Source organism: Periplaneta americana, chromosome 7 (assembly GCF_040183065.1).
Source record: "Periplaneta americana isolate PAMFEO1 chromosome 7, P.americana_PAMFEO1_priV1, whole genome shotgun sequence".
Classification (NCBI taxonomy): Eukaryota; Metazoa; Arthropoda; class Insecta; order Blattodea; family Blattidae; genus Periplaneta; species Periplaneta americana.
In genome coordinates, this window is record NC_091123.1 from 1,512,775 (window position 1) to 1,526,748 (window position 13,974).

Sequence of the window (13,974 nt, forward strand, 5' to 3'; positions counted from 1 at the left end):
CATTGAATCCTATAATAATTTATTGTTATAAATAAATACTTCAAAATTACTTTCTTTACCTACATTACATATTTCAAGAATATGATGTTACAACCTTTTCCGAGGAGGTCTCCATCTGTATACACCCGGCATCAAACTGTTCAACAAATTTGCCGCAGAATCTTAGAACAACCCTCCAAACACTGCCTAATCACTCTCAATTAGTGCGAGTTCACACAGTTTTAGGTATTAAAAAGTTGAAATCATCTGAGCGAAAAGAAATGTCATTTTACAAGTGACACACACCCTTTCAGAGATTGTCTTTCATTATTTGGACTGGCTTTAACAGATTCACAGAATGTTAATTTGAAAAGTATTTGAAATAGGACTGTGAGATTTCATTGGCATATTTCTTTACTTTTTGGATACTACAACAATAAATCTGTCGGTATATTTTTGAGACACTGAGCATTATGAATTATGTGGTGTTGTTATTGTAAACTTCAGAACAAATTCGGTAATAACAATTCAGTTTCATAAGAAGCATGAAATAGGGAATTTTCATATAATGAAATACAAGTAGCTGACTGGGGATGAAGGATCACAACTTCCAAAGAAAGCTTTTGCTCTAATTTGAAGCTTACAGTATCCGTCTTAGTATTTATTTTATTATTGTAAATATTTTTGTTTTATCACTATTATTATTATTATTACTATTACTATTATTAATGAACTATTTTGTATTACAATCTTTGTATCATTTCTGTCACGATTATTCTATTATTATTATTATTATTATTATTATTATTATTATTATTATTATTATTATTAATGAACTATTTTGTATTACAATCTTTGTATGATTTCTGTCACGATTATTCTATTATTATTATTATTATTATTATTATTATTATTATTATTAATGAACTATTTTGTATTACAATCTTTGTATCATTTCTGTCACGATTATTCTATTATGATTATTATTATTATTATTATTATTATTATTATTATTATTATTATTATTATTAATGAACTATTTTTATTACAATCTTTGTATCATTTCTGCACGATTATTCTATTATGATTATTATTATTAATGAACTATTTTGTATTACAATCTTTGTATTATTTGTCACGATTATTCTATTATTATTATTATTATTATTATTATTATTAATGAACTATTTTGTATTACAATCTTTGTATGATTTCTGTCACGATTATTCTATTATTATTATTATTATTATTATTATTATTATTATTATTATTATTATTATCATTAATGAACTATTTTGTATTACAATCTTTGTATTATTTGTCACGATTATTCTATTATTATTATTATTATTATTATTATTATTATTATTAATGAACTATTTTGTATTACAATCTTTGTATCATTTCTGTCACGATTATTCTATTATTATTATTATTATTATTATTATTATTATTATTATTATTATTATTACTATTATTAATGAACTATTTTGTATTACAATCTTTGTATCATTTCTGTCACGATTATTCTATTATTATTATTATTATTATTATTATTATTATTATTATTATTAATGAACTATTTTGTATTACAATCTTTGTATCATTTCTGTCACGATTATTCTATTATTATTATTATTATTATTATTATTATTATTATTATTATTATTACTATTATTAATGAACTATTTTGTATTACAATCTTTGTATCATTTCTGTCACGATTATTCTATTATTATTATTATTATTATTATTATTATTATTATTAATGAACTATTTTGTATTACAATCTTTGTATCATTTGTCACGATTATTATTATTATCATTATTATTATTATTATTATTAATGAACTATTTTGTATTACAATCTTTGTATCATTTGTCACGATTATTCTATTATTATTATTATTATTATTATTATTATTAATGGACTATTTTTTATTATAATCTTTGTATCATTTCTGTCACGATTATTCTATTATTATTATTTTATTATTATTATTATTATTATTATTATTATTATTATTATTATTGTCACTATTATTTATATCATCAGCGTTATTATTTGAACCCTGTAAAATTTATGTAGACTACTGGACTGTACCCGAGCACGAGCATAAGCTCATTTCGGGTATCTATTCATATGTACTCATTACAAATGTAAATTGTAAATAAATTTGAAATTTGAAAAATTTGACATGCATGGCTTTAGATTCAATATCTCCCCTGGTACAACTGTTCAATGGAGGTTTCGATCTGATGACTTTAGAAACTTTCTCGAGGAAATAAATGCGACTCCAGTAGCATTACCTTGAACTACAGTGTCACCTTTACTAAGATATATTTCCTGACGTTCTGCAGTAACTGTAGCCACTGTGCACGGCGCCTGCATTGTCCTTGCGTAACTTTCTTGAAGTGATGTTGATATAATCGATATAGCATCCCTGTGATGCGAATACGGCTGCCTTAATGCTGTTCCGGTGTGTCGTGGACAGGAAACTACTCCCGACTGGCGTGCGAGATTCAGTTCGTGCGGTCCATGGGTTACTACCTCATTCAGATCTACATCCCCTCCGGGCTGATCGTCATCATCTCGTGGGTCAGTTTCTGGCTCAACCGCAACGCGACGCCGGCGCGGGTGGCTCTGGGGGTGACCACCGTGCTCACCATGACCACCCTCATGTCCTCCACGAACGCGGCGCTGCCCAAGATCTCCTACGTCAAGTCCATCGACGTCTACCTGGGGACATGCTTCGTCATGGTCTTCGCTTCTCTGCTCGGCAAGTATTACCTAATTTTTTCTCTACAGCATGTACCGTATTGTATTCTTTAAACAGACTTCATTACGGAGTGAGAATACATGGTTGAAAAAACATTTTCTTTCTAAAAGGTAATATATTTTAATTGTTTTTGTAAGACTTTTGATGACTGACGTCACACTTTACCACAAAATATATTTATACTTATTTGAGCGAGGTATAAATGATACTCGGGAGGAAATTAAACACAGAATAAATATAGGAAATGCCTGTTATTATTCGGTTGAGAAGCTTTTTTCATCCAGTCTGCTGTCAAAAAAATCTAAAAGTTACAATTTATAAAACAGTTATATTACCGGTTGTTCTGTATGGTTGTGAAACTTGGACTATCACTTTGAGAGAGGAACATAGGTTAAGGGTGTTCGACAATAAGGTGCTTACGAAAATATTTGGGCTAAGAGGGATGAAGTTACAGGAGAATGGAGAAAGTTACACAACGCAGAACTGCACGCATTGTATTCTTCACCTGACATAATTAGGAACATTAAATCCAGACGTTTGAGATGGGCAGGGCATGTAGCACGTATGGGCGAATCCAGAAATGCATACAGAGTGTTAGTTGGGAGGCCGGAGGGAAAAAGACCTTTAGGGAGGCCGAGGCGTAGATGGGAAGATAATATTAAAATGGATTTGAGGGAGGTGGGATATGATGATAGAGAAGGGATTAATCTTGCTCAGGATAGGGACGATGGCGGGCTTATGTGAGGGGGACAATGAACCTCCGGGTTCCTTAAAAGCCAGTAAGTAAGTAACTGTGAAACCTAACCTTTTTTTCCCCTATTACTACATATCATGCTAGTGGATTGTAGTGATTTTCGAGGTTGCAAGTTTGCCAACTCTGTTTCCAATTTCGATATTGACATATAAACCTTACCGCCACCTTACTTATGGTGGGAATTTCTCAAATCAAGGCGACGAAAAACCAGACTCACCGCATTGTTTAAGGCACAAATGGGACACAAAGCATGGACCGACATCAATGCTAGATTAGCAACACCATCATACTTATGCCAGGGCTCATCTTATTAGGAAGTTTAAATGTAGAAAACAAACAACGGACGTGGCAAACTTTTCCTTTGTTAACCTCACAACAGTAGACTGGAACAGCTTACTTGCGGCAATCTTTCAGGGTGATCCCCTCAAAATTAATACATTTAAGGAAAGGTTGAGAAGATTAGACTGAATGTAATTGTAGGGCAGTGTAATTATCTAGGTTGTGTCATGTAATTAATTAAGTTGATATGTAATTTAGTTGATATGTAAATAAGTTAAGGTGATATGTAATTAATTAAGATGATATATAATTAAGTTGATTTGTAATTAATTAAGCTGATAATTACTTAAATTGGTAATAGTTGGGTGAAATAGAAGTACTTATTAGTTAGGTTTACTTTTGCTTATTGTAGGTTTTATTATAGAATAGTTTTTATTTATAGCCCTAGGTTTATTGCATCTATTTTTTTATAGTTAGAAATAAATTTAGGTTTATTTTGTTTTATTTTTTTATTTTGCTTTTATTGCTGTAATTATTGTAGAATTATAATGGTATTATTGTATATATTGTATTATTGTAAAAAATAGGTTGCAGCCGACAAATTACTCTTCAAGGAACGACCACTCTTATAAATGGAAGGAAAGAAGGCAGAGGACGGACACTGGAAAGTTTTCTTTTCTCAATCGTACTATCAGCGACTGGAATTCTTTACCTGTAGACTTACTAAAGGCTTTACCAATAACCAAAAACGTATTTAAAAATAGGCTTAAGGACTTTATTAATAGACGGTAATTATGCACAGTATTTAAAGGGTGTAATTGATATTTTGAGATTGAAGTGAAGAATTATGTTGTGTCAGTGAAGTGTGTTGTGTCAGTGAAACGTGTTCCTGTCAGTGAAGCTTTATAGTTTATAGTGGGAGTGCAAAGAATTTGAACAGTGAAATGTTTTTGAAGTGTTAGTGAAATCAGGATAGAATCAGTGAAATGTGTCGTAGTTCCAGTGCAGTGAGTGAGTTGACAGCGAAATGAGTGTAGTGTTGAAAAGTACTTGTGCAGATATGAACATATCATACTCGTGGGTTTTAGTTCTAACTTAGGTTTAAGATACAAATTAGATTTACTTTAAATGTTATTTTAAGTGATCGTGCTTCATTTAATTTATTATGTTCCCTGTTATTATTATTATTATTATTATTATTATTATTATTAAAAATTATTGTTAGTATTAATTATTAGTATTATTACTAATTGTATTTTTTATTAATTGTGTTTATTATTGTCATTATTGAGTGTAATTAGTTACCACTGCCACCGGATATATACCCATTGCAGTGTGAATAAATACATACACACAGATATATATATATAAATAACTCTGCCACCGGGTGTATACCCAATTGTAGTGTTAATAAATACATACATAAATGAGTTATTTTCTAACTGTAATGTTAACTCAGGGTTTGAACTCAGAACCTTCGGAATGCGAGTCTCAAACTCTACCGCCTGAAACATCTGGCTCGGTCTATATGTTTATTACGTGTATTAATTTCGTATTCCAGTACATCGACCTCCTGTACTCAAGGCTTTGTCCCTGTTCTGTGTCACTTCCCTTACCCGCAGAACTTTCCTATGTTGGTTATTCTCGTAGGGAACTCATTCTAAGGAGCGGATTCCTATGTAATTAAATATTCTGTTTGCGTGTGATAAAACACAATTAACAAAGTTAAAAATTCCGAACATGATGTTTCAAGTTTAAAACCCGAATTTTATTTCACATAAAAACACATATTTTCACAAAAAAAAATTACGTAAATACATATTTTCACGAAATCTATTATAAACACACAAATCTTGGAGTTTTTTTACTTAAATAATATTTTTACAAGAAATTTTAAACATTTTAAAACTAAATCAATGATGTCACTCAGAAATACTTTATCTTTTTAAGAATTCTTGGTTGCTTCGTGTTTCTAAGCGCTGTGTGGTGTATCCGTGATCCATTTTCGTAATAGTATCGCCTCAAGTTCTGAGAACTGCTAGGCAGCATATCAGTGTTATTATTAGAGAATAAATTAACATGGGCAAGGAGGAGAGATCTTGCAACACATAATTAGGAATGTTTATTGTTGCTGAAGATGATTTCATTCCACGCTTTGTTTGTGAAACACAACAGATAAGAGCTCGGGTATGAACATTATTTAATTTAAACAAATCTCTCGCCTCTCGCAAGGCAATATATAACGTTGTGATTCCCTGTTAACGGGATTCGTCAATCGATATCCTTCAACATGTACTGAAAGATGGTTGTTTAAAAACGATATGGCTTTCCTATTAGGAAGTCTAAGCTTTTTATGTGACACCATAAAAAACTCGATAGATCCAAAAACCTGTTGTCTGAAACAGGGAGGTGCGTGCCGTGGAAATTAAACTAGACTCGCTACCAGGTTCAGAAGTACAAGTACTAAGGGACAAATTCCAGAACGTGTTTTGGAAAAACAGTGGATATAAAAAATGTGTAAAGCTGCCCAAGTATTGGAGGGTGTGCCTGTAGGTGAAATTGACGTGTTTGTGTTTGTGACATTCCTCTCTTTAAATATGCACGTCTGACGTCCAGTGATGTGGAAAGATCGTTTTCACAATATAAGTCGTCGTTCAGAGATAATCGGCATGCATTTGTGATGGAGAATTTGGAGATGACCTTTGTTGTTCCCTGCAATTCTCAGCCAACTACTAGCACTCAAGTGTGGTTGGTGAGTACCTAGTAACATTTTTTTTTCCAAACTAAGTAAGGTATTTTTGTCATATTTAAAAAAAAATATATTTCTTTATTTTTAGCAAATATTTTCGTACTTTTTAGCACATAAAAAATAAATATATTTAAATTTTTTAGCACACAAAAATCCGCTGCCTGCTCATTACTTTTAGAGACGTACGAAGACTGAAGTGGCAATCTATACTCTGGTTAACGAGAGCGATATAAAAGGGACACTACAGTTGCCTCTTACACATTACTCACAGACAAATAAAGCAACAATACATAATCGCTATTGTGCCCATATAAAATCGATGGGGTTAACCTGCATCTGTGTTCACTTTATCACAACGACCTCGCACGCAAGCCTTCATCGCAGTATGATTTATGTCAACATCCGCAGTCATTACGTCACACTTTCAGTGTTACTAACTGCATGTGAAACTTTTTTTATTCTGTAGCGCATTTGTAATGAATGTGGCTGTCTTTAAATTATGCAGCTGTGGGCGTGGATGAAGCGTGTGCCAAGAATTTATCATAATCACAACTGTGTGAAAAAGAAATTCGTATTTGATAATGGCGAATAAAGTCTAAGGGGAAAATTGCAGATAAATTCAAATGAGCATAATTCAAAATACAATACAAAGATTTATTTTCAGTCAGTGACTTTACTTTCTATATGTGTAAGGTACAAGTCCTTATATTACATAATTTAATACTGTATTAACGTTTTGGTCGGGCATGCCGACATCTTCAGATACAACTTTATATGCTGCAATATCATCCCTAAATAAGTACATGAGCCTCTACAATAAAAAATACAATATCTATACTAATAATAAATCTGTAGCCGAAATTTTTCTGGTAATTTTCGCTTTTCCAAAAATAATTGGTCCTAACATATATAATTAACCACCCTGAAACCGAAAATCGCTTTTTTGAAATTTTTGTTTGTATGTCTGTCTGTCTGTATGTTTGTTACCTTTTCACGCGATAATGGCTGAACGGATTTCGACGAAAATTGGAATATAAATTAAGTTCGTTGTAACTTAGATTTTAGGCTATATGACATTCAAAATTCTTTATTGAAAAGGGAGGTTATAAGGGGGCTTGAATTAAATAAATCGAAATATCTCCCTTATTATTGATTTTCCTGGAAAATGTTACATAACAAAATTTTTTTAAAAATAATTTCCGATAAGATTTATTCTAAGCAAAAGTTTGATAGGACTGATATTTAATGAGATAAATGAGTTTTAAAATTAAAATAACGATGCCACCTATTGGCGTGCAATGAAATAGAAACAAATGACTTCGTCTATAAGGGGCCTTGGACAGCAACAATCGAAACCTATTAAACATAGCCCACAGACAATGTTTCTGTGTTTGTATGAAGTAATATCTGAAGCTAAATTAACCGATTTGTATAATTAATTATTAATTCACCATTGGAAAGTGTAGTTTCTCTAGATGGACTTAATGCTATAATGTTATTACAGTAACTTCTGAGTGAATTGAGGACAGGTAAGATTAAAATAGATTCTTTTGCACAGAAAACTTGATAGAAAGAAATATAATTGTGTATCACTATATATGCTGTATCACTATTTAAGTTATTTGAAGGGTTCAGAACCATAGTGGGCCAAGCGCCATTTACTGAAAACGTAGAAAACAAGGGTTAAAATTAAGTTATTACCATTAATTCAATGGAAACATATAGCAAGTAATATAAAGTATACACATTAAAACTAAAATATATGTCAATCTTCATTAAACTATGGTTGCATGTAATAACAATTAAGAAATATGTTAAAGGAATTGTCATTGCACCAAATGAGTGGTCTCTGGACCAAAATGATCGCATTTTAATTATTTGAATACAATTTAAATTAAGTAACATATTAAACGATTTATTCTTCTATCAAACACGAATGTTCCCTGGACCAGATGTCCTATTTTAATTATGTAATTACTTTATATTTAGTTCTAACGGGTGCAGCGGAGCGCACGGGTACGGCTAGTATAAAAATAAAACTGAAAAATCCATGTAAAATACTATATGAAGAGATGCTTAGAGTCTTTAATCTATACTATCTGATTTGCTTGCGTCCATATTCTTATTATCCAGTTACTAACGCCTTTTCTGTGTCCAAAAGATGTATGTGCACCATAATGTATGAGTTAAGAATATACCTTTTTTTATTGGGTTATAAGAATATACCTTGAAACCTTAATTCATCAAAGTTGTTGTAGATGACATTTACAACAGATGTTATGTTTCTGTATTAGGTTGTCCTTTGAAAATAAATCTTTGTATTGTATATCATAGACGTTTCTGAAAAATTATTCAAAATGAACTGCAAAATATAGGCCTAATTCAAAATGTTTAACCCATTTTGCTTTCAAAGAACGAAAGTACGTGGCATTATAACGGGAGTCATTGAAATGCAAACCAAAGAACCAAGTGAGATGTCTACCCGATAATAAATGGGTCATTTACAGAATTTGTATACAAATGATGTCCATCAATTCTTACCCTTCCCATTATTGCATTTATAACGATAGAGTTACAAACTCCTAACAGTGAGTACTGTAGTTTCAATACTAATGTAGTAAACTTCACGAGAATTATTTCCTTCATGTGAAATATTTCACGAGAATAAAATAAAATTCTCATACTGACAGCTAAAATGCCGTGTCCATACTAGTTAAGTTTTTAAAATGGAGCATCATTATGTCCAGATGAAGGTTTGTTTAATAATGTAATTGAGAAAAAAATTAAAGAAACATTTGATATTATCAAAACGTCTTCATTTATGTCTGAGTTTATGATTACATAATTACTCTAGTTCAGTAAGTCAGTCAGGTCTGTTACACCATTCTGTTCCTATGGATACACAGTTGAAAAAGAAATCCCACAGATGTCAGCACAAGTCAAGATGATGCACAAAGACCCATTTCGATTGTACTGCTATGTTCACCCATTTTGATTTGGCGAGTTTGTGTGTCAAACTCTTGCTTTGTGTTTTAGTCTAAGCGTGCGTTTTTACTCTGTCAGATCTGTTTGTGTTGTGTTTTCCACAAATAACAACATATAAAGTCAGGATCAAGAGGACATAATAGTGCACGTGTGCAGTACTTAAGTTGCTATTTTGAAGATTTTTAAGCAAAAAAATTTTAGGTTAGCACATGCTTGTTTGCTTTGTCAAGTCTGTTACCTGTCAGATCTGTTACTCCATGTAATGTCTGTTACATCATTCGAAACAGTGCCTTAATTTTTTCGAATTATCTATCATTAAAGAAACTAAGGCTGAAATATCTTCGCCTTAAGGGCACACTCAACTATATTTTGGAACCTTTTTCCTATTTGACCAATCTTTTTCAAATTTGGAGAAAAAGTTTAATATACACATGGAAAGTAACATGCAAAATCTCAGCTCATTAGATCCAATACTTTTCAAAATAAAAAATATTTCAATTTTTAATCAATCATTAATTGAAATATCACTTTTAATTTTTTTTTTTTTTTTTTTTGGCTTTGTGCATTTGACTGTGACTTCTCAATGAATAGGGGAAGAATTCTGCTTATTGATTTAGTTCTGTCACGTAAATTAGTGTAGAAATTTAATTTTTCATTTCTATGACACTTTTTCTCCAATTTTTAAGTTGAGTGTCCCCTTAAGGGCAACCTAATAAGATAATTGTTACTGAAAGAATGGTTTTCTGTTAGTTACTGAACAAGTTATTATCTTTATATTAGATAACAGATCTGATATTACGATATTTAAAATATTTGTCCATTTTTTATCTGAAGTTAGTTCTGTTACCATTCTAAGACCTACGGACTGTTTAAAGAATATCTTATATATAAAAAATAAAGGAATTCTATTTCTATAAAAGATTCATTGTCTTGTCCTGTAACACACCTGACATTTAGTCGTGCCATTAAAGATTCATCAATACTTGTACAGAATGCTGTAAAGCAAGGTGAGTGTACAGTGGCTGATTACTATGGCAGAGACATTGCACTATATTAATACATGCAGAATATGCACTAAATAGTACTTTAATTTTGACGTTCTCAATCCTCCATTTGTTATACAAATTTTGCAAATGACCCTTATACTTAAATTCCGAACGCACCCTTTCGTTGCCTTCAAGTACAGGAAGTGAACTGAACACTTGATTCTGGGCAGTTGTTCAGAATTCACAAGTGCTGTATGAAAACAATAACAAAAATTGGACAATTGAAAAGTACTTTCTTTTGACATAATTAGAGATAAATATTTTATTAAGACCACCAGAGTAACCCTACTAGGTAAGTACAAAAAATTTTTATGAAAAGAGTACTCTATGAGTTGGTACACAGCCCTGAACATGATATGAAACCACTGGCATGTCCATTGTCCAAGTCTCACCAGGCGGCAAAATTCTATCCAGGAGACTTGTGACTCTTTTATGTTGTTGTTTAGTCAACTGACCGAAGACAGGTTTAAACCTAGTGACACCAATAGAACATCACTCATGAGGCAACAAACCCAAGAGTTAATAGGGTAGGGCAGCCAGATCCCTTCCCCCTCCATTGCATACATCGCTGACTATTAACATTACAGTATGTTAACTTACTACTTACTGGCTTTTAAGGAACCCGGAGGTTCATTGCCGCCCTCACATAAGCCCGCCATTGGTCCCTATCCTGAGCAAGATCAATCCAGTCTCTATCATCATATCCCACCTCCCTCAAATCCATTTTAATATTATCTTCCCATCTACGTCTCGGCCTCCCTAAAGGTCTTTTTCCCTCCGGCCTCCCAACTAACACTCTATATGCATTTCTGGATTCGCCCATACGTGCTACATGCCCTGCCCATCTCAAACGTCTGGATTTAATGTTCCTAATTATGTCAGGTGAAGAATACAATGCGTGCAGTTCTGCGTTGTGTAACTTTCTCCATTCTCCTGTAACTTCATCCCTTTTAGCCCCAAATATTTTCCTAAGCACCTTATTCTCAAACACCCTTAATCTCTGTTCCTCTCTCGAAGTGAGAGTCCAAGTTTCACAACCATAAAGAACAACCGGTAATATAACTGTTTTATAAATTCTAACTTTCAGAATTTTTGACAGCAGACTGGATGATAAAAGCTTCTCAACCGAATAATAACAGGCATTTCCCATATTTATTCTGTGTTTAATTTCCTCCCGGGTATCATTTATATTTGTTACTGTTGCTCCCAGGTATTTGAATTTTTCCATCTCTTCAAAGGATAAATTTCCAATATTTATATTTCCATTTCGTACAATATTCTGGTCACGAGACATAATCATATACTTTGTCTTTTCGGGATTTACTTCCAAACCTATCTCTTTACTTGCTTCCAGTAAAATTCCCATGTTTTCCTTAATCGTTTGTGGATTTTCTCCTAACATATTCACATCATCCGCATAGACAAGCAGCTGATGTAACCCGTTCAATTCCAAACCCTCTCTGTTATCCTGGACTTTCCTAATGGCATACTCTAGAGTAAAGTTAAAAAGTAAACTAAAAAATAATTATAATAAGGTCCGGGTTACACTTGAACCACCCACAATATTAATTCGTCGGTGCGGATTTTGAGAGTAGGCCTATAAAAGCAGGAGGTGTCTGTCTGTCTGTCCGTACGAATGCGATTTTAATGCACGACTATTTAATTGCTATGTAATACACATAATGAGAAAATGCTTATCATTAAATGGCACGAAAATTTCGAATGACAATTTCCCTTTCAATTTAGAGCAAGATTCTAATTGCTGCAGATGGCGTGGAACGCTCTCGTCTCTTAGCATAGCTAATTCAGGGTGATGCAGTTAGAAAGTGATATTTTATTGTTTATTAAGGCTCTATTACAAACAAATCGATTTCCTGAAACAATGAAATTACAGTTATGGGTAAACTGATTAAACTCGTATTGTTTCGTTGCTAATGACGTAAATGATGACATGATTATGAATTGATGGCATTCTGATTAGAGCAAAATGGGAGTAACTCGCGAAAAGTGAAATTCCGCTGCTGAAGGCGGACGAAATCATAAGATCGAGTTGTGAACGTAACATTCAGGAGGTCTAGAAATCCACGTTTGTATTATATAGGGACCGGAAAAGCTTACAAGCTGAACTGTGCAGAATTCAGTCCGCATTGCCATCGGTGAGGGAGCGTCTCTTTCAGATATTTAGTGAAATATGGCGTGGAGAAACACGTGGACCCGTTCTTATAGAAGAATTCAGAGAATGGAACTGCTCTGAAAACGAATGAATGGGAAAATATCCTGTTCCTAAAAAAATAGCTTTGAATAGGCGGAAAGATAATTTCGGGAACCAGATTCCACTTCTTCCATGTTCACTGTCCCATCCGCTCTTTCCTATTGAAAGATGGTGTTTCCGCCAGAATGTTGTGTTTGTCGACTTTGAACTACTGACATCCAAACAAGTAGAAACAAAAGTCCACTAAATTTTATATCATACAGATAAGCGAATACTGAATATTAATTTATTTTTGAAGTCTGTCTCGTCAGCTACTCATAAATGTTTAGGGGAGAACTGGGTACAGTAAGACAGGGAGAACAGTGAGACATTTTTTTATTACATGGTAAATTTTGATGTTGAGATGTTGGTAACAGTGGAGTTGTATGTTGCATGAGTAAAGTAACAGTATTTTCATACTCGATTTGATTCTAATTATAAAGGTGAGTGATGAAAAACAAATTCGTAATTTTTCACTCTAGAAGTAAAATTTTGGTTTGTGTTTAATGAAAGTTATATTGGATATACAAAGGAAATAGAAATATGAATATTTTGTTACCTAATACCCTAGATCATATATGTAACATAACTCCTCGCTACGTTAAAATCGGCAGCACTTTGAAGAGAACAACCTCCAGGATCGCCACCCGTCCGCCGTAAACGAACACGAGATGGCAGCACAATCGCTAATGCAATTCAAATGGGAATTATGACGTGACTCCTTATGTAACAACTAGATGGCAGCGTAGTAAACCTGACAAAAGTTGTTAACCTCAAAGCCTATAAGCCCGACATATCTGTTACATATATGATCTAAGCTAATACTATGGTATTTGAGGTATGTTTGGAAAAGTTTCGTCTTTCTTGTTTTAATTTTGAAGTGATGGCGCCATTTTTAAACGAACTATGCGTAAAGGGAACAGTGAAACATGCCATTGAGGGGTACACTGAGACGTCTCACTGTTCCCATGTACCAATGATTTGCAACGACAAACTGTAATTATATTACATTTACCAGCAACTAACATTAAAAATGAACATACTAGTAACTAATTTAGGAACTATAATTTACAATAATGGATACATTACGTTTGAATGGTTTCATAAATAAAAATATGTTCACAAAATTTAAGAGAATGTTATAAAATAAT

At 32.6% G+C, this 13,974-nt stretch overlaps 1 protein-coding gene across 14 annotated transcripts in view; it reads left to right on the plus strand.

Annotated features, from left to right (window-relative positions):
- The window catches only part of Rdl (Resistant to dieldrin), a 448,130-nt gene that overhangs the window by 393,886 nt on the left and 40,270 nt on the right, over positions 1-13,974 (plus strand). For all 14 annotated transcript variants that reach the window (XM_069830121.1, XM_069830127.1, XM_069830132.1 and 11 more), the window contains exon 7: positions 2,475-2,759. In XM_069830121.1, coding sequence (XP_069686222.1) covers positions 2,475-2,759 — 285 coding nt within the window. The remainder of the gene's footprint in view (positions 1-2,474; positions 2,760-13,974) is intronic.